The 27,434-nt window shown below is 36.2% G+C and overlaps 3 protein-coding genes and 2 long non-coding RNA genes across 12 annotated transcripts; 1 reads left to right on the forward strand and 4 right to left on the reverse strand.

Moving 5' to 3' along the window:
- Positions 1 to 432: 432 nt before the first annotated feature.
- Positions 433 to 2,356, reverse strand: LOC130738379 (transcription factor bHLH118-like). Of its 2 annotated transcripts, none has more exons than XM_057590350.1 (4): positions 1,926 to 2,356; positions 1,301 to 1,588; positions 831 to 912; positions 433 to 712 (listed from the first exon to the last, which is right to left on the reverse strand). In XM_057590350.1, exons 1-4 carry the CDS (start codon positions 2,079 to 2,081, stop codon positions 675 to 677), a joined length of 564 nt encoding a protein of 187 aa, XP_057446333.1. In that variant the 5' UTR covers positions 2,082 to 2,356; the 3' UTR covers positions 433 to 674. The 2 variants fall into 2 exon arrangements, with proteins under 2 accessions (XP_057446333.1, XP_057446332.1); XM_057590349.1 differs by having other exon boundaries at positions 1,244 to 1,588.
- A 7,768-nt stretch (positions 2,357 to 10,124) lies between these two features.
- On the reverse strand, positions 10,125 to 10,652 carry LOC130735459 (uncharacterized). Its single transcript, XR_009018461.1, has 3 exons — positions 10,558 to 10,652; positions 10,270 to 10,335; positions 10,125 to 10,163 (listed from the first exon to the last, which is right to left on the reverse strand). It is a non-coding gene; the product is annotated as an uncharacterized LOC130735459 (long non-coding RNA).
- Positions 10,653 to 14,770: 4,118 nt separating this feature from the next.
- Positions 14,771 to 18,070, reverse strand: LOC130738380 (uncharacterized). 7 transcript variants are annotated; one of them, XR_009019370.1, is made up of 8 exons: positions 17,621 to 18,070; positions 17,429 to 17,515; positions 17,265 to 17,338; positions 16,481 to 17,003; positions 16,344 to 16,392; positions 15,947 to 16,079; positions 15,633 to 15,672; positions 14,771 to 15,113 (listed from the first exon to the last, which is right to left on the reverse strand). It is a non-coding gene; the product is annotated as an uncharacterized LOC130738380 (long non-coding RNA). The 7 variants fall into 7 exon arrangements; XR_009019368.1 differs by having other exon boundaries at positions 15,947 to 16,104; positions 17,621 to 18,069; XR_009019369.1 differs by having other exon boundaries at positions 15,947 to 16,104; positions 16,344 to 17,003; positions 17,265 to 17,354; positions 17,625 to 18,069.
- A 1,850-nt stretch (positions 18,071 to 19,920) lies between these two features.
- LOC130735460 (serine/threonine-protein phosphatase 7 long form homolog) lies at positions 19,921 to 21,285 on the forward strand. Its single transcript, XM_057587438.1, has 2 exons — positions 19,921 to 20,653; positions 20,747 to 21,285. The coding sequence occupies exons 1-2, from the start codon at positions 20,079 to 20,081 to the stop codon at positions 20,889 to 20,891; spliced, it is 720 nt and encodes a 239-aa protein (XP_057443421.1). The 5' UTR covers positions 19,921 to 20,078; the 3' UTR covers positions 20,892 to 21,285.
- Positions 21,286 to 22,587: 1,302 nt separating this feature from the next.
- Positions 22,588 to 25,990, reverse strand: LOC130738381 (uncharacterized). The gene is made up of 4 exons (XM_057590352.1): positions 24,832 to 25,990; positions 24,330 to 24,752; positions 23,560 to 24,237; positions 22,588 to 23,482 (listed from the first exon to the last, which is right to left on the reverse strand). The coding sequence occupies exons 2-4, from the start codon at positions 24,532 to 24,534 to the stop codon at positions 22,755 to 22,757; spliced, it is 1,611 nt and encodes a 536-aa protein (XP_057446335.1). The 5' UTR covers positions 24,535 to 24,752; positions 24,832 to 25,990; the 3' UTR covers positions 22,588 to 22,754.
- Between the last annotated feature and the right edge of the window lie 1,444 nt (positions 25,991 to 27,434).

Here is a 27,434-nt window from a genome sequence, read left to right on the forward strand (position 1 = left end):
TCACTCTGAACACGTCTTTTTTCTACTGACACGATTAAAGGTCCAGCTCTTGTTAGTATGTTTAAGGAACAATGTCTTAGTGGTATTAGACTGTGTTGGTTAAGAGACTTGCAGGTATGAAAATATCATTGTAATGTACATCATTTTTCCCTGGAAGTACTTTTTAAGTTCATCAAAATTGACACTATTTTTTGAGTTACCAAATATATCATTGTGTTTTTTTTATAGGCAATTGTTAGTTGTTAGAAATGTTAGTAAATTAATCTCTCCTCCGGGTTCGAACCCGCGACTTTCACCCTTCACCCCACCCAAATCTTATGTCCCAAGCTCTTACCACTTGAGTTATACTTCGGGACACCAAAAATATCATTGTAACACCCTTGATGCAGCTATTGATGAATAACAAAAAACAAAAATGGTGAATTCCAGACATTGAACATCTAAAATGAATCATATGCATCTTAACCATGAAAACAAGATTAATAACCTCATAGAGTACTGCTAGCTCTGCATGACCAAGGTGAAGTTAAACCTTGAATTAGCTCCAGTACTCTAGACTAGGATTGCACTAGTTCTTGGTGGCAGAAATGTAACATGCTCACTTTTGTACAAATCACTCGAGTTAACAGTATGTGCAATCAGAAAATTCCAACTAACACATTTTCTCAAAGATATTAGCAAATTTGAGGTTCAGGCAAAGTCTCTCCCACTCCTGCAAATGATTAATTTGTAATACATGCAGTAAATATGAATATTTAGAGAAAAAAAATCATGCGAAAAATCTTTTGTAAAGCATACAAAGTTCTATACAGAAGAGTATTAATTATTACCTGTAGATGATATTGCCTCGGTCAGCTTTCTTTGAAGTTGATCAGAGTAATCAGTATCAAGTATATTTAGATGACTTGGATCCTTCAAGAAATGTTATACAAACGAATATTAATAATCAGTTTTAGAAACGATGATGGTTAATATAATGACTTTATCTAAGGTAAGACACCAAATAGCTGGTGTTGCCGTACAGTGCATGTAATTTGTAGAGTTTGATTGTAACTACATGCAATAAGTTTTGTATTTTACATTTAAGTTTACAAACTATTTGACAAATTACAATATCTATTACTTATAGTTATCAACAAAACTCAATAAGTTACAAACTAAACAGTGTATCGGTTGTTAGTGTATGGTAGAATGTCCCTATATATTAATGCATGATGATAGACGATTAAATTGACATGTTTACCTCTGATATAATAGTGTGTATGAATCTCTCATCTATTTTGGTGGAAGTGCTGCTTACCACATCAAGCCCTTCCTTAAGCAAAATGTCTAGCACTCTTGACAAAGGGAACACACACTTTAAGCTGTAACTGCACACAATCTCAACTCCTCCAGGGAAAGGATGAACGATAACAAATGGCTGAAGATGGGTGGGTGAGCATTCATTTTCAGGGCCAGTAGTAGTGTGCAAATTAGGTACCTCCTTCATTAACTTATCCCTCTTATACTGTAACTGCTTCACCTTGTTTTGCAAGTGATTGATGTAATTGATAGCCTCATTCACGTGATCAGAAGTTGAGCGCTTTCCCTGATGATGATCACCAAGATATCCATTAAAATCACGGGGCTGTCTAGTGTCCACCACCTGTTCGAGTGGTGGATGTAACACTGCTGCCAAATTGCTGTGAGAGTAGCAAATCGCAGCTATGTGATAGCTAATTTTCAAGAAACTATTTTACAACTATTTTTTCAAGTTACTAATTTTATTTCACATGCTTACAGATCTTATGTTTATAATTGAGTTACCAGTGGTATACCTTAAAATCACCCCTCAATTAACTTGGTTTCAAAATTATTCTAGAGGACATAATAAATGAAAGTAATACCCTGAAAATGAAGAGAAAACCTTGTCCATAGGTGCTTACCTTAATATATTCTAAAGGGAGAAGCGATCTAAGGGTGGTGCAGAGTTTACCCATTTCTTGCCTTCTTTGTTTCTCTGTCTCCCTGTGAATCCACTTCTTGTTTTCATCATCCATTGCAATCTTTTTATTTATAATCTTTTTCTCCCAAATAAGCATGTGCCTGCAGCTCTTTCTACTTGCCCTTTCCAATTTGACTAATACAAGGAATATTATCACAGCATAAGAGGATCATACAAGATGTGATGATATTCTGAGGTTGTCAATTTGGTGGGGAACTAAAAATTAAGGGATTCATCACATAGTGTGTAATATATATCTTTTGGCCGGGAGATGCAAAAATACCAAAACAAGGAAATTGAAGTATATTTGGTTGTTAGGGTTTGAGAGAAACTTTTCGTTTGCCAGATATGCTAGGATTCTCAAATCCTTCACATATAGGATAGAGAATCCATCTCACCTGCCATATCTATGTTCTTTATATTTTCATGGCCTGAGTAAATTAATATTGTGGTGGGGTATAGTGTTTTCTCTTTCTTTTGAATGTGTTAATGATAATCATCCTTATTCATTTTAAAAATTGTGATATTATTTGACTTATTTTTTCTTTAAGTAAAATGATTTACATAATGTGAGAAAAAATATATGATTCCAATCTCGGCACTCATATCATAGTTACGGAATTGTTGTTTTAAAGGTTTCAAAAACGCATGTACCTCGTCCTCGGTGCCTTTAACTCCAACCAACAACACTGTTGTTGGCCACAATTACAATTACTCAATTAGGTAACTACTATTCCAGATTCCAGGTTTCCACCGCGTTTGTATCTCAGCACCAATATATAGATTCGACCCACAACACTATTGTTAGCCACACAGCTAGGGAACTAGCTACTTCGAAAGTTTCCAAAGCACACTTAAATAGGTGGAAATCAACTTAAATAGGTGGAAATCACATTGTCAGAAACCACTACTCCCCCCACATTTATGACTCGGCCCAAAATAGTCCGCTCAGAAGGTCGTGATGCAACCGATTTAACAGTTGACTTATTTGAGAAGTTCTCCCAAGTCGACATAACACTTGACTTATATAAGACTTTCTCTCGAGCCAACTTAGCACTTTACTAATCTGAGGAACTATCCCAAACCAACTTATTAATGTTTGACTTATCTGAGTCGACTTAATGTTTGATTTACCGAGATTCCAAGCCGGATTAACTCTCGAAGTATCTGAGTCAATTATTCAACACGGATGTACCTCTCTCTACCAAGGTTGATTACACATCACCTTGATAAATCAAGTCATCACGAGACTTACATTGAGCCTACATATATCCACGATGTATTTATCCTTCGGGAAAAATTACGCCTGAAGGGCCAAAGTCATGTCACTTTAATAACACAAGCCACAAACCAACTCACACGAGATAAAGCACCGCAATGCCGCATGACAAACACTTGTCCAAGCCTTAAACTAGAAACCCATGAGTAGTAAGAAGACAACACAAGGATCTTTTCAAAACCATTCCCTCTAAAATGGATCAAAGATACCACTCCAGACCGCTCACACGCTTATGATTTTTTTATCCTCTCTAGAAGAAGAAAGAGTTTTTTGTTCAACTACCTATCAAGCTAAATGAAGCTTTTAACCCTACCAAGGCAGCTCATATATTTGATCTATCACACGAATAAAAAGTGAACAGTTGCAATGGATCTTTGGTCAGATATAAGATGTTGGCATTTTTTTGTGCAACCTTGAGATTTGAAGGAGTTATTCCAGGATGAGTTGTCTTTGTAGAGTTGATTAAAACCGAACAAGGAAAGAGATATTGGTTAGTGTGTTTTACTTCCCCTCTCAATCATTCCTTTCTCTTTACTTTGAACCAAACAAAGCGTACGTAAACTTTCACGAGACAGCGCAAGCCCTAATTAACCTGAGCTCACATTCAGGTGATGACCAATATTAAGTATTGCCATCAGGAGAGACTAAAATTAAAGGACCCTATATACAGGCACTAGTGCAGGTTAAGGATGATGGGGGCAGATGACCCCATATGATTTCCAGAAAATAGACTAATGGTATGGTAAAATATTAGGATACTAGTGTCATATTGCTCCCACACTCTATGCAATGCACCCACTATCATATCCACTAGGTAATACACTCTTTTGTTTTGTTTAATTTCCACTTTGTAGTATCAATTGAATCACTCATATTTTTCTGTAACGGTAAAACGGCCATAACCTTAGCCCTCTGCCCTTTTTTCTCATCCAGTATCACCCCTTCTCATTCCCTCCAATTTTTTTGTCTCTTGTATCTAAATGCATACCAGACCGATATTTGATAATTGTCAGGTAATCCGCAAGTGCACAGATTTTGATCGGTTTTAATTATCGAACCACAGAGATTGTAAGTGAAAGAATTTAGTTTTAAGTTCGAAAAACAAAAACTATAAAAAAAGATTTTGAGATTTGTCGTTTGTTGCAATAAAATGTCGAAGTAGTAATGATGAAATAAAGAAATCAGATGTGGAAATGTCTTGGGTTTTTGCTTGACTAATCAATTTAAGAAAACTTATTCTAATCATGTGAAAAATTGAGTCTCTCCTTGATGCTCTAATCTAAACAACTACCTATCGATGCCTCGCATAAATAATACTCTCAACTCAAAAGATAAGCACAATTCCTTTCAAACTTAAACGTTTGTTTGAGGCTTTAAGCATGCAATTTCAGATCAACAAACCCCAACCCTTTCTCTTTTCCTAGCAGAAAGCATAGAAGAGTAATCCCAAAACAAGTCCCTTAACTACAACTTAACTTTCGTTTTGATTGTAGAAAAGCATAAAGTAGACATGCATTCAAGCTTAGAATTGAAATAATGGAAATGAGATTCAAGGATAAACTCAGAAGCACATGAACAGAAATAAGAATTATAGCTTAAACATCAAAAGTCTTACAAAACTCCAAAGCATTAAGAAAACTAGCCAAGCATGGCTATGAAATCCATACGAGTAATGAAATAGAACCTGAGTACAAAGCCTGGAAACCTCCCACTAGCACCAAAGAGTATCTTAGTTTCTAAGTTATTGATTATAACAGAAGGTACTAACTTAAAACAACTAAAAGCTATTTATAGAAAAAACTGACGAGGCTGGGCATCTAGTGCTCAAGCGCCAACCCTCGATCCAAAACTTCCAAAGTATCTGCCATGTGGGCACTCGAGCGCTAGTAGTGGGCGGTCGAGCGCCAATTGCCAAAATCCTGCCCCTAAAGCTTCTGTAGGTCAGAGCGCTCGAGGGCCAATTGCACGCTGCCTCTTCATTCCAACCTTCTTTAATTCACCATTCAAGGCTCCAAGCCTCTTGCTCTTCCACATTCCTTCAGCTCAACCTACACTATTCATTTAAAGCACTTTGGAAAATATCAGAATACTAACCACCTTTTTACACAATGATCCCAACACAAATGATAAAAACTAAGAGACCCAAAGCTAAGCTAAAATATGGAAAAGCTCCTTAAAGAACCACTAAATTACCTAAAACATGCAAATGCACAAATAAAGGGACAAATGCATGAAACACTACATGAGATAAAGAAAAATGCTAAGAAGAAACACAGAAAAGACCCATAAAAGAAGGACTAAAAAAGGGTCATCAATAATAATCCGTTTGGTATTTTTCCTCGCATTACATGTCCTGATCAAATGTTTCACTGTACTTTCCGGTTCCTAACCCTTGCTTTTTTTTGGGAAAACAATTCTTACCCCTTTGTTAATGACAATAAGTTATTAAATCAATCTAAAGGATAAATATTCAGGTTAATGGTTAAATTAGTCTCTGAGTTTGTAAGTGAGTTTGATTTTAGTCCCTCTGAGTAGAAATAATGTATAGTGGCGGTCAAAAACCGCCAATAATTGTAAAAATGACTGCCACTAAATGTCATTTTACTTCAAAGGGACTAAAATCAAACTCTCTTATAAACTCATGGACTAATTTGATCATTACCCTAAATATTCATTCACACTCCTACCACATTCGGGATGGTGGACTGTGTGGGCAGCCACAGTATGGTCACTATGGAATCACAGAAATGAGATCTTATTCAAAGGAGGGCAACTAAATGAAGAGAAGGTAATGGATTTAATTAAATTTAGGTCCTGGAAATGGCTTCAGTGTAAGAAGAAAGGGTTTATCTACTCATCTTATGATTGGAATTGGAATCCTAGTGGGTGTATAGGCTTAAGCACAAACTGGAAGCATTTTTGATTGAATTCAGAAGCCTCGTAGCACTCCTTTCTCTGCTTCTGTTGCTGATTTGTTTCCAACGCTTTTTTAGCTGGCAATCTCTTGTTTGCTTAGCTTCTTTTCCTCTTTCCTTTAGTAATTATGCTCCTTGTACATGCGTAATAGCATCCCTTTATGCTATAATTTATATATACTATTCTTTGGCTGTTAAAAAAAAAACACTCCTACCACATTCATACCAAATGAAAGATAAGAAGAGAATAGAGAGAAATAAGAGATATGATAGATAATGTGATAGAAAAAGAAGAGAGTAAGAAAAGATAAGAGAGAGGTAGGAATAGAAAATGAGTTGAAATGAAATGGAAAACTAAATGGTGTGTGAATAAATCAATTCACAACAAAGAAAACAACTAAAAATTGAATAAATTACAAAAATATTATATTTTTCAAGTTATATATTTATGTGTGTATACTGCCCCCACAACTTGAAATTCCTCGATCAGTCAATGCCTATATATATTTATTAGGATAAAAACGTATTTTACACTACTACAGAAAATGCCTTTCGTCACGGTTAAAACCGCTCATTCGTCACGGTTTAACCGTGACGATAGAAGGCGTGACAATTGCTCAATTGTCATGGTTATAGGCGGAACCGTGACAATTGACTCACCTGTTATCGCGGTTAGTAAATCGTAACCGTGACAATAGGTTCCTTCTATTGTCACGGTTACGTCCTTAACCGTGGCAATAGAGGCCATCTATTGCCACGGTTACGTACTTAACCGTGACAATAGATTCCACCTATTGTCACGGTTAAGTACGTAACCGTGGCAATAGGTGGTGAATCTATTGTCACGGTTAAGTACGTAACCGTGGCAATAGGTGGTCTCTATTGCCACGGTTTTAACCGTGACAATAGGTCATATTCTGCGAAATAGCTACAGATTTTTTGATTTTTTTTTTCCTGGTCTATGCATAAATTTTAGTACGTTTATATTGAAAAATAAATTGCATAAAATCACCAACATTCAGATATTCTAGCCAAATTACTCAAATATTACAACCTTGAATAAGAAAACAATACTAATTGTTATTGAGAACATACTCTCACAATGAATTAAACCAAATAGCCCACACTAGCCAGTACAGTACACTGTTTGAACCAAATACTCTCAAAAAACATGCAGTACAGTTCCTAACCATAAGTAGTCCATACTCTCACAAGGAATTAAACCAAATAGCCCACACTAGGCAAAATTCTTTAACACATAAGTAGCCCACTCTTCTTTAATTTCATTTAGTTGATCCTCATCATAGAAGCCAAATTGACAATCGGAGAAGTACTGCAAAATGATGGTAAAAGTAACAAAATTTAGAGTCACACTTAAAAATAGGAAAAATTAAGAATTTAGTCAAAGTTTCATACCGCTTGTGGAATTGTAGATTTTTTGTGCGCAATTATCTCCTTTAGAAAGCTTAGTACATAGTACCTGCAATCTATATCATTTGTTTGAGCAGGGCACTACAAAAAACAAATATAATATATATCAGTGATTTGGTAGATCTAATTGTTTTCAGTTATGTAAATATGTATACCTTTATAGTATTCCATTTGGCTTTGGACCATGTAATCCTCTTGTCATTGCAATTAGCACGGTAGATCATCATTGCACTAACAAATTGAATGAAAAACTCATGATTAAATATTTGAATAGCATGACTAACATAGCAAGTAGATCTATATAAGCTTACTTATCAAACATCTCTTTCATGACTTTGCGTTGATTCAAACTACCATGTATAGGATCCAAGTAAAATAAGGTCCCTGTAGTGGCATTAATCACAACCAACACCCAATGTGCCCTACAAGCAAGACATGTTAAATTATAATATTAATAAATCAAGTAGTGGCATTAATCACAACCAACACCCAATATTACTGCATTCCAACACCCAATATTGCTATTTTCATGTCATATTTTGAGTTCTATTTTACTAAAATTTTAAACAAATATAAGCTCAGATCGATGATCAGAACTGATTTTCTTAAGGAAATGAATTTGTATTTCTAGCAAGCAATTAAAAGCAGAAACGACAGAATGGGTGGTACAGGACACTAAATTGATTTTTTAGATTGTGGGTGCTCAAGAATCATGTTGGTCAAAAATAGAAAAGTTTATTAGACTCCCTATTAACCTTTCACAAGTTGTAATTATTCAGATCAGATCTCCAGTATGCATTTTATTGGCAACAAGAAGATTCTGCTCGACAACTTGAATTAATATCATGTTAAATAACAGCTCATTCAATCATTTCAAATAACAATGTCTAAGAGGTTCAGGATTATAACTAATAAGGCCTACCAACCCTGAAAAGTGACTCCGCAACCACATATTAAATAGCACATATTTCAAATTCATACAGCGTTGAGACTCATTCAAAAAAAAAATAGAGAAAGAGAACAAAAGTCCTACACAGAACAAGATGCCCGTAAACATGAGCTGTTATCTCTTTTGCTCACCGGAGCTTAGCTTTTATGGGTACATATGTTGTCATGAGCTCATATAAATGAGATAACCAAACACAAGGTGACACAAATTAAACAATAGACATAGAAGTAAACTACACATGATAAGCCTCCGTTGACCTGGCCTCAATTAGTTCTCTATTTCTATTTGTCAACATGTACTGTACACAGTTATCTCTTTTGCTCACAGGAACTTAGCTTTTATGTATACATATGTAGCTTAAATTCTGAACCATATGTCAAAACTCACTTAATTGATACAAAGCAAGGAAAAACAAATCAAGCTGAAATGAAGGTAAGGCAAGGAAAAACAAAGCAAAGATGTAAAACAAAATACCTTTTTGACAAATTGATACAACAAATCAACCAAGTAACTTTGCCTATGACTATGAGCTCCAGCCGTGGCACTTGCTCCTCTGCAATTTTCCGATTCCCAAGCAGGATACACTGATTGCAATTCTAATCCTTCAAAATAAACAAGAGTAATTAAAATTAGGCAAATACACAAGCAAAAAAGAAAAGAACAAGTGGGAATTTACAATGAAAATAGCAATACAGTTACACAAAAAAAATCAGCACTCAAAGAAGGTGCAGGACAGCAATTCATAATAAATCATCAAGACCAGGCCAAGCAATTCAGGTCAGATAACATCATAAACTTTTCAAACATGTTCTTTTTTTATGGGTAAGCAAAATTGGATTAATATGGAGTACTAGGGGTACTCCATCCCAAAGAATACAAACCAAAAGACATCCGCTAATCATGTGAAGTGAATCAATTAGGCTAATCATTTGATTATTAAACTAACTAGAACTGACTGTATGTTACTGATTGAGTTGGTGATGCACTGGTGCGGCATCCGCTAACTAAACTCGCTGTAATGATATGTGGAAGGAATGCAGAGATTATTGAACTGAATTGCTGATGAATTATAATTTATAAGCCAATGTTCTATTCATCAACAATGCTACAACCTACCCTAACCCATTTCCAAATGTGTCTGGAGTCTCAGCAAGACTTCCGAACGCTTGATTTTTTTAGGTTAAATAGTTCCTATAGTTTACTTGATTTGGATTTGGTCCTCCAAGCTGTTTTCCCCCCTAATATTGGTCTCTTAGGGTGTGTTTGGGAGTCTTTAGGGGAAGGGAGGGGTAGCTGAGGGGAAGGAGGGGTGGCTGAGTCTTTTGGGAGTCTTTAGTTTGGGAGTCTTTATGCAACAGAACATGTTGCATAACGGAAACCTGGATGATTTAACAATTCTTATAACCCATCACCAAACTACATGCTACATTTATAGAGAGAACAGACACCAACTTATGACCATCTCTCTCTCTCTCTCACACACACACACAAACACAAAATTCCTTTGTTCCAAGATGAATCACTTACATCATCATCATTGAGTTTACATGTCTCACTAAAGTACTTGCCCATGCAAACACCACAATTGATGCAGCTCTGCTCAACCTGGTAGTAGCAAAAATGAGCACTAGAAAGAATCAGGTTCAAAAGATTCTAAATGAAGCAATGATACCACAATACACACCAAGCCACAAATTGGACAAATACTTACCACAAAATCTAGTTTTTTTCTTCTCCTTTTTAACTTCAAGCCAACAATTTCTCTAATCTTTATGACCTGCAAAAAGAAAAAGGTTCAGATATTGTTAAGACATACATTGTAAACCATGTTAAACTTCAATTTCTCTAAAGATCCATGTGGTGCTTGGCAAGAGATCAAGAATTGATAAAGCATATGCTGACAACAAACTATAACTATGAAAGAACATAAACTACATTAGACTGGCAGATTCATGCCAAGTTTCTAACGAATCATTGTCAACCCAAAACCAATGCTGACCTGTAAATATTTCAATGTCTGCTCCAAGCTCTAACTCTGATTTTCCCTTCAGTTGCAGGTAGATGAGTCAAAAAGTTAGAACTGACAAAATAATGTTGACAAAATAACCAAACATGCAATGAATTTGACAAAAATCAAAAGTTCATTTACCATTAGGAAGCAGCTTTTGCATTATGAAACCCTTTCTTCAACTCTGCAACTCTTTTCACACAAGCAGCCTTGGATTTCCAGAATTCCTTTTAGAATCGTCGCTTCTCTTCTCCCAGATCATGTTGTCCACCCTGTGTTGCACAATGAAGGCTGCATCGCTTCCCACTGTCCAGGTTTCCACACGGGATGCTTCGTCATCTGCTTCTTCAAACCTCAACGTCCTCTTCGCTCCACTCCTTCTTTTCCTTCTCCGCCACCGCCGCCATGTCGTTCCCCTCACCTTTGTGGTGCTCGGATTTCGCGAACCTGACGGCAGTGCGGAGCAACGACGAGTTCCTCGATCTGCGGGTTCAGGATCGCCGCTGCAGGGGAGGCTTCAGGTCGTCGTCGACGGCAGGGGCATGTTCATCAGGGAAGGGGATGATGAGGACGCGGACGTCGCCGCCGGCGAGGGAGAGGTAGAGCTAGCCAAAGGGTTAGGGATTTGAAGGGTTACGATCGGAGGAAGAAGAGAGCGAGAGCGATGGCGAAGAGAAAAAACAAGGAAACAATTTAGAGTGGGAGTAAATTTTGTCACTAATAGCCGCTGAACAGAGCGGCGGCGGTGGAAGACGGAATCAGGAACAGAGCGGCGGCGGCGGCGGTGGGAGAAGAACAGAGCAGCGGCGGTGGTAGATAGGGAACGGGTCGATGGAGAGTGGGAGATCGAGTGGGAGAGAGGGTTTAGGAAAAATTCTGAAAAAATTTGAAGAGTAAAGTTCTCTATTGTCACGGTCCATAAAAAAATTAATAAAATATTGTTACCTATTACCACGGTTCCTTTTATAACCGTGGTAATTGCTCTACTATCACGGTTCCGCCTATAACCGTGACAATAGAGGCGTGACAAAATGTCATTTCTGTAGTAGTGTACCCATAAAGTTTTATAATGCGCTGCATGCATATGGCCAATATAAAAAGTTTGGAGTAGAGGTTACAACGGGCATTGAAAAGATGAGAAAAGCAAGTACTTTGGTTATGAACGGATCTACGAGGATGCCTATAACTTAAGATTGAACCATAGACATCCAAAGCAAACCCTTAAATACTTATACTTATTTTAATTAGGAAGAGTCACATAATATTGCCCTCATTGAATTTATACTTTACTAGTACTTTTACCCGTGCGATGCACGGGGGTTTTCATTTTAGTTTATCGTGTAATTATTTTTAAAATATGTGTTGTTTTTATTATGTTTATTATATATATAAGAAAAGAAAAATTTGTTTTTTCATGATGAATGTGTTTGATTATATTTTGTAAAAGTGCAATCATTTTATTTATTTTCGGTTTTTACCCCTATTTTTCTAAATGCTAAAATAATTAAAAAAATTCTAAATAACAATTTAGTAGTTTTTGAAGTCATTCTTAACTAATTTTTTATCAATTTGTATGAGTTTTTATTATATTTATATTTTTTAAATTAATTTGTACCTTTTCAATTTTTTAATTATGTATTTGTTAACTTTTTATGATGTTATTTTACTTACAAACAAAATGTAGTATCATGTACATAATACAATTTTAACTATATGAAGTACCATGTACACATATCGTTGTGGGTTTCAAAAAAAATATGAAAATGCTTTAATATTCATTTTTTTCTCTTTAAATTGATAACACTGTATGAACCTAACTATGTATATTAAATTGTAATTTTTTTTCAAAATAATTATTATATATTTATTTTTGTTTGGTTATTTTATTTTAAATTTTTATTTACCTTTAATTTAGTTTAAGATTAATTCTAAATTTTTTATAATATTTTATTTTGAATTGTTATTCTTCCCATTTCAAAAAAAGTTGTTCCATGTCATTGCATTTTAGATGACACCGGTACCATCTTAGAGAATTAAAGTTGTTCCATGCCATTGCAAGATGACACTATTGTCATCTGAAATTTATCGTACATTGTACAATCCTTTAAAATTGTTCCATACCATTGCAAGATAGCACCGATGCCATCTTAGAGATTTTTATTTTCTGATTTTTCATAATTTTTTAAATAATATCGATTCAAATCGGTTCAAGCTTTTTCAACAACATTGGTTTAAGCCTGGTTTGATCGGTTAATGGCTGGCATTACAGCCCTCAACGGTTTTGAGTTCCTTTGGTTTTTTCCTTCCACCGAATTTGTCACTGGCCCGATTTTAGGTTTAACCTGTTAGACTGGCCGGTCAAGTCTATTTTTTACAACAACAAAAAATACTACATAGTTTTTTAATTAGAAATTCAGCATTAAAAAATTTCCAACATTGATATCAAATTTAATGTAAAAATAATAATCTTTCATTTTTTAGGATTAAAATATTCTATAAATCCTAACTGACTAATCATGTCCTTTTGAATTCCTTACATATTAACTATTAAATCTCTCAATAAACACATATTATGATATTAACCACATATAACTAAAATAGTTGTAGTGCAAAGATTGTTCCATCAATTTATCATTGAGGTAGTTTTTTATATTGTCATTATGACCATGAATGTGTTGTTTGATTTTTAAATTAGAAAATCAACATTAATAAATTATTTGGCATTGATATCAAATTTATGTTAAAGTTAAGACTTAGGATTAATATATACTATAAATTCTAACTAATAGTCATGTTCTTTGGGATTCCTAACTGATATATTAACCACTAACATTTCAATAAACACAAATTAATCACAGGGAACAAAAATAGTTGTACTGCTTAGGGTTTTTTTTACCGTTAACTTAATTAATTTACTACTAAGGAAGAGAATTTTTAAATTTTCATTATGGCCATGAATGTGTGTGATATTTTTTAGAATGAAGGAGAAAAGATCATGAATTGAATTGCGGTTGGACCAAATAAAAGATTAACAATTCTCATTAAAAACATGGTCAATTAATTTCTATTATGTTATTCTAAATTGCACATTTTTTTAATCAAGCTACCTTCTTTTACTTTTAATTCATTTTAAATTTCTCAACACTCTTTTTATTATTTTAGTTTTGAATTATATTTTAAAAGTTCATTTTTATTTTTTATTTACAAAGAAAATCAAGCATCATCTAAATAATACTCCCTCCGTTCCAAAATATAGGTTGTGCACATTGTTTAAGAGCTCATTAATTGATAATTTTTTTATTAAAATACCCCTATTTAAAGTTGTGTTATATTAAGGAGAGAGAAATGTTATTATTGGTTAAGTGGATAATGAGAGTTGTGATAGGTGAAAATTGAAAGTGGTAATTAAGAGATATAATATTAAATGAGGGTATATAAGGAAGAAAGAAAGAAAAAATGCATTGGTTTTGCAAAACAACTTATATTTTGGAATACAGTACAAATTCTAAAACAACTTACATTTTGGAACGGAGGGACTAGTAGTTTGTACAATAATTATGTGTTTAAATGTTTTTGGAGGTTATTAAGATGTTTCTTACTTGTTCACGAAAATCAACAACCATGTAAGATTTTTTTTAACTTAGTACCAATCTTTCAGATTCTCACATTAAAGTGTATTTTAATTTCCTCTTTAATTGCAATTCTATTAAAACTTAACTTTTACATGAACAAAAGACCCTAGGAAACAACAAAGACGACACTACTAAGAATAAAAATCCCCTAATGATGACATTTATCGAAATTAAATTTAGAAACAGCTTAACCCATGATGCCCCACAACTTGATAAAGTAAGAGAAGCCCCTGTAGCCACCAAAATGATCGTTTCTTCAAGGTTCCATAAGGAAAGATGAGAAAGTGGGAGAAATAGAGAAATATTTTCCAATTTACAAAACCCAAATGAAAACAGCAGCTAAGATGACTCGGAGAAACATGGCCAAAGATAACATAAAAACATAAATAGTTCAAGAGTTTGAGATTTAATCAAACTCACGGAATAAAATATTTATCTGCATTCATGTTCAACGAATAGAACCCTTATTTCAATCATCATTATTCAAAAAGATTAAACTTACTGAGATCGTGCATTCAACAATTTGGTCAATAAAAATAAGTAGTTGAAAGGCCCAGCTCAAAATCAAATGCTATTAGAAAAGTTCAATCTATAATCTCAATCACATAATGCAAACATTGCATATTTTCTTAAATATGTTTCATCAAATTGCCTTCTTAAGATCTTTCAATCCATTAACAAATGAATTCACACCCTGCAGCATGCAACACTCCCTTGGAAAGTTGCAGCATGCTAAATGAATCAAGCATCTTTCATTACATCCATCTATAGATTACATCTTTTTCAAGGATGCTCTATGACCTGAAAAAGTATCCTTGAACAATTGAGGTTGTCAAGCTCAGACAGACATCCAATTCTTTGCTTCTAGGATTAGGTACCTCATAAGAGTGAATTTTGCGTAAAGCAAGGTGCAGACTACAGATCAGCAAAAATGAAAATGGTTTTAGTTAGCAAAACTGCAAAACAAAAGAATCTCAATTTATTAGCCAACAACTTGAATGTGATTCTTATTGAGAAAAATGTAAGTCTGGGAAATAATTGACCAAGGCTTCTATGATTTGAGATTAACTTGCTGCCTTCTTGAGAAAATTATGTACACTTCATTTGCAATTTGCTAATAAATCTTGTACTAATTATGTGCAGTGTAAGATTCCATTGAAGTGGCTTAGTTTAAGCTAATTTAGCCATGAATTTTGCGTAAAGAAAGGTGCAGATCAGCAAAACAAAAATGGCGCAGTTAGCAAAATAAAACATCTCAAAATTTATAAGCCAACAAATGGAATGTGATTCTTATTGAGAAGAACATTTAACATTAATCAAAGAGAGAATGCACGAACAAAACACATTTTAACTTGGTTAACCTGTGATTTCGTGAAAGAAAACGACAAATATGCCTGAAAACCCAGAAAAACCCAATGACAGATATGTTTTTACCTATGCAAATGGGGGGATGTTCAGCCATCTTCTTACGTACCTGAAAATTTTTCAGATGTTGGAAAGCAAATATAAGTAGGTAAACCAAATCAAGAGAAAGGAACTACCTAGCAACAAAAAGTTATTCTTCTGTAAGGCAACCACCTTTTGAATTCTTATAATAAGGAGCTTATAATAAGGAGAGGAAGAAACACATAAACAAATTTGTTTGCCATTGTCCTAAAGTAACAGTTAAAATCTTGAAATAATAAGGCATCTCATGTTGTGTGCACATATAATAGAAGGAACACTTAAAATAATCTGAATGACTTCACCTTGGATTCCCTCAAAGCCTTTGATGTTCTTCAATTGATTCGTGTACTAATTAGGCTAAAATGGAACAAAAAGCTGCAACTTCTAAACAGTATCATGTAAATGTCCTCATTTAACTTCTATTAGAGAGACATCCTGCAACATGACAAAAACACCACTTCTATTTCACATGATGATATGAAACAGAACAAAACTTTGGTGAGATAAAGAAATAAGGATAAAAAAATAGAATACACTGAGAAATAAAAAAGAATCACACTGAAAAGTAGATTTATGTAATATCTTATGTTTCTATAAAAATGAAATTCGCAGCTTACCAAAAATGAATAAGAAATAATGGTGAAATCGATTCGAGGAACTGAAATGGCAGAATAAAGGCAATAAATGTGTGGTTCTTACCGGAGTCATAGGTGATGATTGTGAAGATCGTTGTCGCATATAAAGGAACCTGCAGATGAAATGGTGGTCAAATTAGTTTTTTTATCTGAAAAGTCAACCAAAAGTAAGATAGAAGACCAAAATAGAAGGTGACTTACTGGGCTAAATGAATCTGTTCTTTGCATGCTATAAATGAAATAGAAACAGGAAATGGAGATGGGAAGAGGAAGAAGAAAAAGCAGGAGCCATATGAAATTCGAAATAACAACCCCCAATTACATGTCACAGCTCTCGATCATAGACATAAGAGTCCAAGACGACTTACAAATACAAAGATAAGGCTCTCTAAATAACATAGATTCTCTAGTTGCTTTGTTGATCTCCATGTTCACCCGTGTACACAAAATATGAGCCAAAAAAAAAAAACAATTGAACACAGAGAAACTGTGAAAGCTATTTTCCTTAGCCAACAAAAAATAGAAGATGAGACCATAAATGTAATAGTAAGGTCGATTAAGAAGAAGAAATGGAAGAAAGGGATAATTGAGATCAAGATTCATAAAAAAGATTTTGCCATAAGGTTCTTTTTAACCGTTCAAAGTTAAAAAATATTGAAATTTTTAACCTCTGTCTTCTCAATCTCAAATGAGCTTTGAAGTCCTCTGTCGCATTCTCATTCCCCTGGATAACCATTTATCTATCAGTTTGTAACCATCATGTGAACCAACAACAGAAAATTCACTCAATTGTCAATTCTCATAAATTCTCCTCCCTTTATTACACTTTCTATCTGATTATTGCGCCACAGACTTTTTAAACCATACAAAATAGTGGATAAAGACTCCTTTGATTTTACACCTTAATAAAAAAAAAATCTACTGAAAATTTTACTCTCTAAAGGAAAAACACAGGATCCTCATATGTAAAAAGTCCAACGATTACCTTCATGGCACGCCTTTCTCTTATGCCCACATAGTTGTGCGACTCCCTTCTAAGTTTCTATCTCTACTATCACCCTGCAAGTCCCAAAACCTACAGCATTATCACTCAGAATCTCGGTCGCGAAAATTCAATTTTAAATAAGAGAAGAGAAAGGACTTGCTTACCCTGGCGGTTTGTGAGATTACGGTGTTCATAAGAAAGGAAGATCGAAAACCCCGACGAAAGGGTTACTGTAATACAAATTAAATTGTCTGTATGTGCAAATCAAAAGTTTTTTAGTTCAGAATAGAGATACTGAACAAATAAGAAACCACAAATTGATAAAAAAACATGGAAACTTGAACACACAGACTCACCTACATGGTCAACGTTAAGATGAAAGGAAGAAGAAAAATGATTTTATAGATGCCCATCAAATTAGGTGGCCATTCAGAGCCGGGTCACACGGATCACAGACAACAGCCCTAACTTCACCAACGTGGTGTAGCTTGCGGCGGCATCGACGATGAGGTGCAGATCCTGAGGTCTCCGACGGTGTGAGAGGTGGTTGAGTCAGAGGATGCAGGGGACGCAACCTGTGTCATCCTCAACAGCGAAATATGCCACCGCGGTAGAAAGTGAGGGATGGATAAGAAGAAGAAGAATAATGGTTGGTTTGAGGGAGAGGAGATTGAAATTAAAGGCCATAAGTTTTGAAGGGACGGTGAATTAGAGGAATCATCTGTGTAACGAAATCGTTGTCGAAGACGGGATGCGTTAACGTGAAATGAATCATTGAATGAGAAGGGAAGATGTGTAGAATCGTAATAGACGGTAAGATTAAAAATAATCGACGACCAAGATTGATTCTCTATCTAATTATTTCAAGATTGACTGAAATACTCATGTTAAAATTGTAGTTCATGTACATTCATTTGTTGAATGACAGTTCTGCCATCAAGACTGCACAAACTCTGCCATCAAGACTGCACAAACTCTCCTTTTATAGAGTTTATAGATTATCAAAACGCGGTGACGATATCTTCATATGGGAAAAGGACCCTACGGATTCCCGGCCTATAATTTAAGTGAGCTTAGGCATAATATATAATGGAGTTTAATTGGAGTCTGGCCCATATAACTAAAGTAACTTTCATCAATTCACGAAATTCACCCAGCCCAAAGAAATATGAATATGAAAAGAGAAAAAGGAATAAAGAAGAAGTATAATAAGTGATGATATGAAAAAAGAAAGATAGAATGAGATAGTTTTTTTAACAAAAGTGGTAAAACACATAGAAAACACTTCCAAACTATTAGACAAAGCACCACTAGTTAGCATGCATATGAGATCAATAAAGGCATAATCATATATAAGAGCGCCAGAAAATCCTCATAAGAAGTTATCAATCTACTAAAATTTTATTAAATACAAAAAGAGTTTCAAGAATTCGACCCATGAAAATATAAGAATTAAACTCATAACCTCTAACATGACGGCATTAATTGGCGATAAAATGAGATAGTTTATAAAAATGAAATATAATGGTTGCAAAAATGTGTTTTAATAATACATCAAAACTCGTAAACAAAAGTGTACAAAACATTTGCATTTCATTATCCTGCCTAGTGGATAGTGAAATATTTTATCATTTTTACCTTAATTATTTTAGAATCCCAAAATACTTAATTTATTGCTGAGAGATGACATAAAATTTTCTAAAGTAAAAGAATTGAAAACGTGCAACTAAACCTTAGGAAAAACAATAGTGTCATGCGTTAGTTAATTGGTGCTAGTTAGCAACGACTCTAGGGTTTCCAGCTAGCTCTGTTGACCATAATATAGCACTTACAAACCAATGGGAATAACTCGGGCAGAGATTGACTTGAACTCACGATCTTAAGTTTATGTTTTTAAGTTAAGAATCAGATTTTATATTCTTAACTCATTGAAGAAAACTGATGTGGAGATCTTGGTTCTTAATATTAAGACTTAAGTCTTTTCCTAGAATTTTTTTTCTAAATAATGCAAAAAAGTTTTTTAATTAGCAAAAAGGGGCACAAAAAAAATTATTTAGCAAGATGGGGTACTTTTAGTGGTTCCGCGAGTTTTGTTGCGTTTTCCATGTATTATTTCTGAAAAAGGTCTGACTGATTGGGAAATGATGGGGTGCAGGGTGATTGGAAACATCATTGCTTTATGATGGTTGACCGTGTGGGATTCGCAAGTTTTCTTGCGTTTTCCATGTATTCTGAAAAGCAAAGTTGGAAATGATGGTTGAATGATGGTGGCAGGTTGGCAGGGTGACATGGTTTTGACCGGTAAATGATGGGTGTCGCAAGAAAGGTTGCGAATCCAATAAACTGATTTTGCATGGGCGACACGAGGCATGCATGCATGATTGACATGGGTCTCGCAACATTTGTTGCGAATTGACTTGGCTAATAGTGGCGGTCTGAAACCCCTATAAATAGACCGCCACTATCCAACTTCAACTTCCACTATCATCACAACCTCTTCACAACCTCAACTCTCATCACAACCTCTTCCTTTTGTTCAATTTCATTCATCCTCAACCTCTCTCAAGCTAAATGGCCGACCAAGAAGTGGTCAAATTGGGTCCGAGGAATGATAGTGTGTTGTATTTGCAAAAAGATGGCAAACACGTGTCTATTGGTGCGTGGAACCAAATAAATAGAATTCTGAAAGTGAGAAAATATCGGGATTTTCGAGATTTTATTCCCGCTGAAATTGTAGGCCACCTTCGTCAAGCCGGATTCTACGAAGCCGCCTTAGCTGGGTCTCTGAAACTTGACAAAGTTTTAATATCAGCTATGGTGGAGCGATGGAGGCCTGAGACACACACGTTCCATATGCCGTTCGGAGAGTGTACTATCACTCTGCAAGATGTTGCTGTTCATCTTGGCTTATCCATTGATGGGAATCCTGTCACCGGAGTTACTTGGTGTGATTGGTCTGAGCTTGTAGAGGACTTGCTCGGAGTGGTGCCACCCGCCAGTGCTATCAAAGGAGGTGGCTTGAAGTTGGTTTGGCTAGGTGAGCAATTTAATTTTCATAATCTAGGCGGTGCCGACCCGATACAACTTATGTATGCTGCAAGAGCATACATCATGCGACTAATTGGTACTTTCTTACTATGTGACCACACCGGTTCACATGTCCCTCTTAGATATCTCATTCTCTTACGAGACTTTGAGGAGACCGCAAAGTATAGTTGGGGTTCAGCCGTACTAGCACTTCTCTATCATGAGTTGTGCTATGCAACCGGTGCTTCACGTACAGAGATTGGCGGCTGTGCTTATTTGATACAAGTGTGGGCATGGCTAAGGATTCCAGGAATCGGCCCGGATCCACCGAGGCTGCACCGTGGCCTCCCACTCGCGGCAAGGTATGCACATAATTTAAATAATAAATTTTGTTGCTAATTTCATTTCCTTAAATTCAAACTTTACGGTTCATTCATTTTTTATATATTAAACAGATGGAGGGACCCGGACCCGGAAAAACCAATAAAGTGGGCAAAGAAGCAAATCGAGTGGTGGCGCACCAAATTAGACGATTTGAGTTCTAATGACGTGAGTAGCTTGTGTGGATGTCGTACTTTGCTTATCTTTATTTTCATTTAAATTCTTATCCTTCTTGTGTATGTAGTTTGTGTGGAAGCCGTACTCTGATCGTGTTCTCAATGGGCTTCCGGAACGTTGTCGAGAAAACATGCATTTATGGAGAACTGTGGTGCCAATGGTACTCTATCACGTTTCAGAGTTGCATCAACCGGATCGAGTTATGCAACAATTCGGGATGTTTCAACCTGAACCGGATGCACCGTCTCAACTTAATGAAATGCATGATATTTCTCTGAAAGGGAAGGAAAAGCAGGATTGGGTACATAACATGCGTGGTTTTATACAGCTGTGGTCGGAGAGGCACCAGAGGTTGGCTAACCAACCCAAGACTAATACTCTTGTTGGGCCAAATGATGAGTACATGATTTGGTACGACAAGTATTATGTTCGTTGGTTGACGCGTGCGGCTGCAGCAAGAGGGCAAATGGTTATTATATTTAAGTTGTTGTGATATTTTTACTTCTTTATTCATATATGCACGTAACATCCTCACTCTGTTATTAATAATGTAGGTTATGCGCGTTCAGCATGTATGGTATGGACAGACACCTGAAGGTCGCCCACTATACACGGATCATGACCTTCAGAACCAAGCTGCTCGTTGCCTTACACTTTGTCATGCAAGTGACAGGATATCTCATCCCGCTGCATCGGTTCCTAACTTTCCAATGGAGTTTACACACGCAACCACAAATGACATACCGCCGACTGGAAAAGAAGAAGGGGAAGGTCTTGGAAGACGGCGAGAATCTCAGATTCCCGAACATGTTATTATTCAGGGGGGAACACTACCACCTCCACATGGACAGTACTCATTGTACCCCCTTGATCTGAATGAGACATACCGACCATACTATTATGGGGCGGGGTCCTCTGGGGTTCCTGATGATCAGGAAGAGACACCGATGCAGATGCCCGAGACTCAAACAATGTATGGATCTCAGTCATATACTCCCTCAACACAATTTGATGGATCCATGTCTCAGCCATATATACCGACACCGCATTTTGACAGTTCACAGTCTCAGCCATATGTGCCGGCACCGCATTTTGATGGATCACATGCATTCTCAACAATTTGTGTCATCAACAAATTTTGTTGGTGAACAGTCATTTGCTGGGTCACAACATGGCTATGACAACTTTCAAACACCGCCAGTGCATATGCAAGACGTTAGTCCAGATACTTGGAATCCAATGGGTGACTGGGATGGTGTTGCAATTCGTGAATTGCTGGATCCTCCTCGACCGCAATTCTGGGAAGATATAGACCCTTCCCAGCTCCAGCAGACACAGGCTAACTTCCAACTGGACTTGAACCGTGCAGCTGCAGGGGGAGACCTAGATAGGCCATACCGGGATGCAAGAGACCGTCCTTATCCTAATTGTCGAAATTGTTGATTTGCTGTATCATTTACTTATAATTAGTGAATTTAAAGTTGGTGTGTAATATATTTTAGACTTTAAAGTTGTTGTGTAATATATTGGTGTGTAATATATTAGTGTTTAATATATATTTGGGTTTATATATATATATATAATATATATAGTTTATATATATATACACGAGTATTATATAGTTTATATATATATACGAGTATATAATAAAAATTTAGTTTATACATTAAACTTTTAGTTTATATATATATATGCATATAGTATACGAGTATATAATACTATACTATTAAATTCTTTCCTTCTTGTTTTGATATGTACTAGCATCCAATTCATATTAAGTTAGAAACAATAGTAATGAGCCAATGTTTAAGCTCTAACATAATTATTTCTTACATGCATTTGGACTACACTTCAAGCTTACACACGGTGATTAATTTAAGAGCTTGCACAATTAAAGCAACATATTTATCTTTGTAGTGACACCGATCTCCGACTCGGCTGAGATTGAGTCTCCCTCAAGTCCATCTCATTTCTTATACGGGTAGACCTTGGACGACCCTTCTTCCGTATTTTGGCAGGATCTGGAGCAATTCTAGGCCCAGCTCTGGGCGGCATGTTCAGATCATTCCCAATGGGGTACCACTGCCCTGAATACGCATCCACAATGTTCTGAATCGTATAAACAGGGTCCACATATTGAAGATAGTCTAAACTCTGGTTGGCGCACGCGGCGATCACATGTGAACAAGGATATTTGAATGTCTGGAAGCGTCCAAATTCGCAAGTTCTTTCATCTAAGTTCAGTCGCCACGTATAACCACTGCGATGGTTCTGCTGGTTGAATCCCTCCTCTACTTCGAACCTGGACCTATCTATGCTATACGTCCGCACAATGTGAGACTGGGCAATCGTCGCATTCTTTGTCATGGCCTCCATGACCTTGTTACAATATATGTCGCCGACTCTTTGTTGTGCTGCTGCTGCAGTGATAGGCAAGTTTCTAGCACCCCTGAACACTTTGTTCACAGCCTCAGATAAGTTCGTGGTCATGTGGCCATATCTACGACCTTCCACATCACAAGCTCGGCTCCATTTCTCATTGCTGATGTCATTTATCCATTGCCGGACAGCTGTGTTGTGCCCTCGAAAAGCCGCTAAGCGTTGCTCGAAAAGATATGGGCAAGGCTCGTAAGCTGCACATTTCAAACAAATTTCAATATTCCATATTAAAAAAATAAAAATTTGAACTAATGAACAGACGCAAACTTACCCATATTTATCAGTTCATTTTTTTGCTCTGTGTTGTGAAACCTGGTGTTGAAATTGCTGGCAACGTGGCGAATGCAATACACATGATAAGCGTTTGGTGGCTGCCACCCGTTAGACGGATTCCCCTCTGCTGAGAGAATGCTGGCGTGTCTGTCTGATATTAGACATATCCCTTGTTTCCTGGTGACATGCACACGCATCAGACGAAGAAACCACGTCCAAGCACCGAGTGTTTCTCCCTCCACAATTGCAAAAGCTAAAGGCAACACATTACTGTTCCCGTCCTGTGTCGTGGCAATAAGCAAAGTTCCACTATATTTTCCGTAGAGGAATGTGCCATCAATTTGTATCATTGGCTTGCAATAGTTGAATGCGTCACAACATTGTTTGTACGTCCAAAACACTCGACCAAATTTCTTGAAATCAGGAACAACATTGTCATACTGGTCCTTATAGTCAGTTGTGACAAACTCGTAATGGGATCCAGGGGAAAATCTCAGCATATATTCCAACCACCTAGGGAGCAGGTCGTAAGACTCCTCCCAATCACCGAACACGCGAGCAAGTGCTTTTTGCTTCGCCTTCCAAGCTTTAAAGTATGACACCTTGTAATTGAGCTGACCACTTATCCTCTCTTGTATGAGGGAAATAGGGATAGTTGGTTGGGCACTTACCATGCCTAAGACATAAAAGAAAAATAATGTAAGTTAATAGAAATTTCATATTTGTAAATGTGTAGCGACATAGTAATCATATGTAAGCAATATATACCAAGAATGTAGTTGGACATGAAGGTTGACGTCATCTTCTTGTGGTCTTGAGAAGTCATCGCATTTAAGCACGTATGCGAATCCCCCCATTTGGATATGGTCCATTTACCAATTCTCTTGGATAGATGTGCCCTTATCCTCCGCGGGCAGCCATCTACGGATTTCTGACACTTTGCAGTAAAGTACTCTGGCTTGGATTCACTCATCTTATAAGTTTGATTTAGTCTAAGACAATAGTGTAACAGGGCATCCTGTACAACACGTTTGTTTTCAAAAACCAAACCTTTACATAAGTCATCACCAAGCTTCCATGATCCATTCACATCCGTTTCAGAATAAAAATCAGTTTCTTCATCTGGGTGATCCCAGTTAATATATGTATAATGCGAAGAAGCACTCCAGAATGGGGCCGTGTTTGGGTGGCCTAAAAAATTATAGAAATATATCAAGTACTATATATTTATAAAAAACAACGCTTGATGAGATATGTTGATTGTACATACCTTGAGTTTCAACATTGACATTAATTCACTGGTGCCGCGGGTTGATCAGCAGGATGAGGTGTCATATGAGACTGAGGATTAGAGTGTCGGTTTCCCTCTTCGCCTGTGTCAGACTCGTCACCTCCTTCTTGCATTCTTTCATCTTCATTGTGGTCATCGTCTGAAGGAATGACTTCACCGTCCACATTATCATTGTCAAGGCGGTAGTCATAATCATCGCCCAAATTAACTGCGACATCCAAAGGAACGACGATATTGGCCTCTTCAATACTCATAACGCTAAAAGGCATAGTATATGGTTCTCCAAGAACCTCCTCATCAACAACATGTCTACCACCGTCTTCAGTGGGTCTCGGTTGAGTAGACGACAGATACGTCGGCACTGACATTGATGAACTTCCAGCTTCAGTAACTTCAACATACAGCTCCAGCTGAACCATATATGACTGCTGACTAAATGCATCCATCATGACTTGCACATCAACATTATCAACTATCTCAAAATGCGTAAAAAAAATGGGATTCGGTGTCGTCATAAATCTAGAGCTGACTCTAGAAATCATCTGGTTCCTTTGCAGGTTCAACCTTTTGTGGATTTTCTTCTTCAAACGGTCGAAGGTAATGTTGCGCTTCAGATGCATGGACCTTCTCCGACCTTCGAAATATGGCACCTTGGTCGCCATGGACAACCCTACCATCGTAATACACAAAAGTAATAACTTGATCCATTGCAAAGGTTTTTTTCGTTACAGAAACGTTATGAAATGCAGGAGATTGAAGTTTTGAAAATATTCAAGTGTATTTTTCGTAGAAGAAAGTTATGAGACTCAGGAGTTCCAAGTTTTGAACTTATAGTGTTTTGAATTCGCAAAAAAAATTGAGAATCCAGTCAATCTCGCTTATTTTGTCATTTTGTATATCCTGGATTCGCAAAAAAAATCGAGAATTCAATATTAGTCATTCCTTTCCCTCCATGTCAGTACTGCCACCTGAAAAGCATCTGAATTCGCAGGTAAACTTGCGACACCAATCTTCATCATTGACCCTGCCAACCTGCCACCATCATTGACCCATCATTGCCATCAACTTTTCAGAATACATGGAAAACGCAAGAAAACTTGCGAATCCCACACGGTCAACCATCATAAAGCAATGATGTTTCCAATCACCCTGCACCCCATCATTTCCCAATCAGTCAGACCTTTTTCAGAAATAATACATGGAAAACGCAACAAAACTCGCGGAACCACTAAAAGTACCCCATCTTGCTAAATAATTTTTTTTGTGCCCCTTTTTGCTAATTAAAAAACTTTTTTGCATTATTTAGAAAAAAAAATCCTTTTCCTAAGGTATTTTACTTATTATGTTCTTAGATAAAAAATATTTTTTCTCTTTCACTAAAGATTCAACAACCGTTAAGGCTAGAGGAAAAGAAATAGATTGATAGATGGTAAACAAAAGAGGGAACATGAATTGAAAAACAATAGAAAATTTGTGAACAAATCAATTCCATTTATTTACAAGAGGAAAAAAAATTCATAAAGGCGGAAAAAATTACAATTGAAGAAGAAGAAAAGAAACTACAACTGAAGATCATAGAAGAAGAAAATTACAACAAATCAGTTGAAGATCATCGATCTGGTGGTCGACATGCATGTGCCAGATCCATCTTGCATGTGCTTCGATCTAAACTTCATAGATTTGTCTTGCACGTGCTTCGATCAGGTGGAAGAAGGGTCCGTTTTGTGGGAAAATGTAGATTAATAATGTTCGAGTTTGAGAAGAAAGAGATTTGTGAAGCTTGCATCATCGAAAGGGAGTCAGTGAACAATGAAATTTGTGACCGATTGAGCCGGTTTTGAGTTTGTTTGGGCTCCAAATGACCGATTAGGCCGATACTTTTTTGTTTGTTGGCACTTTGGCCTGTTTTTAACAATTTTTACCCTTTTCGTCGTTTTCGGATTAGTTTTGGGCCATTTTTATAATGGAAAATATGTGTCAATGCTATTTTTTTGACCGTTGGAACTCTTTTTAAAGTAAGAAAATGTGTATTTAATTTGTTACACTATAAATAACACACCAATTGTAATTGTTGTAACCCAATTTTTTTACTTTTGGCAATTTCATTCTTTTCAAAGTATTCAATTTTATTTATATCATATTGTTCTAAATATTTAATTAAATAAATATATAATTTAAGTATTTGTTCTTGTCTAGTAAGACCACCTAAATAGGAAACCTTACATAGAATATAAGTCAGAGTGAATAAAGTTGCTATGTTATAAATGAGTAAAAAGTCTATTTATACAGTAAATGACCTCTCTTTTATTATAGTGGAGGTGCTTTGAATCCTAATCTAATTGGTTTCTTGTGCCTCTCATAAATCATCAGCCCAAGAGTCTCTACAAGATAAATATGCTAAGTATGATGCCTATAAAACGTGTTTTAGCCCATGCAATGGTCAGGTCGCTATATCCTAGCCATATACCTAATGATTAATCGCCACTTGTTGGCCAAATAAAACTTCATCAGACACATAAGCGTCTTCACTTAGGCAGTGAGGAAATAAAGTTAAATTATTCAAAAGTTTTAGAAAGGTTATG

This window comes from Lotus japonicus, chromosome 2, assembly GCF_012489685.1.
Source record: "Lotus japonicus ecotype B-129 chromosome 2, LjGifu_v1.2".
In the NCBI taxonomy this organism is placed as follows: Eukaryota; Viridiplantae; Streptophyta; class Magnoliopsida; order Fabales; family Fabaceae; genus Lotus; species Lotus japonicus.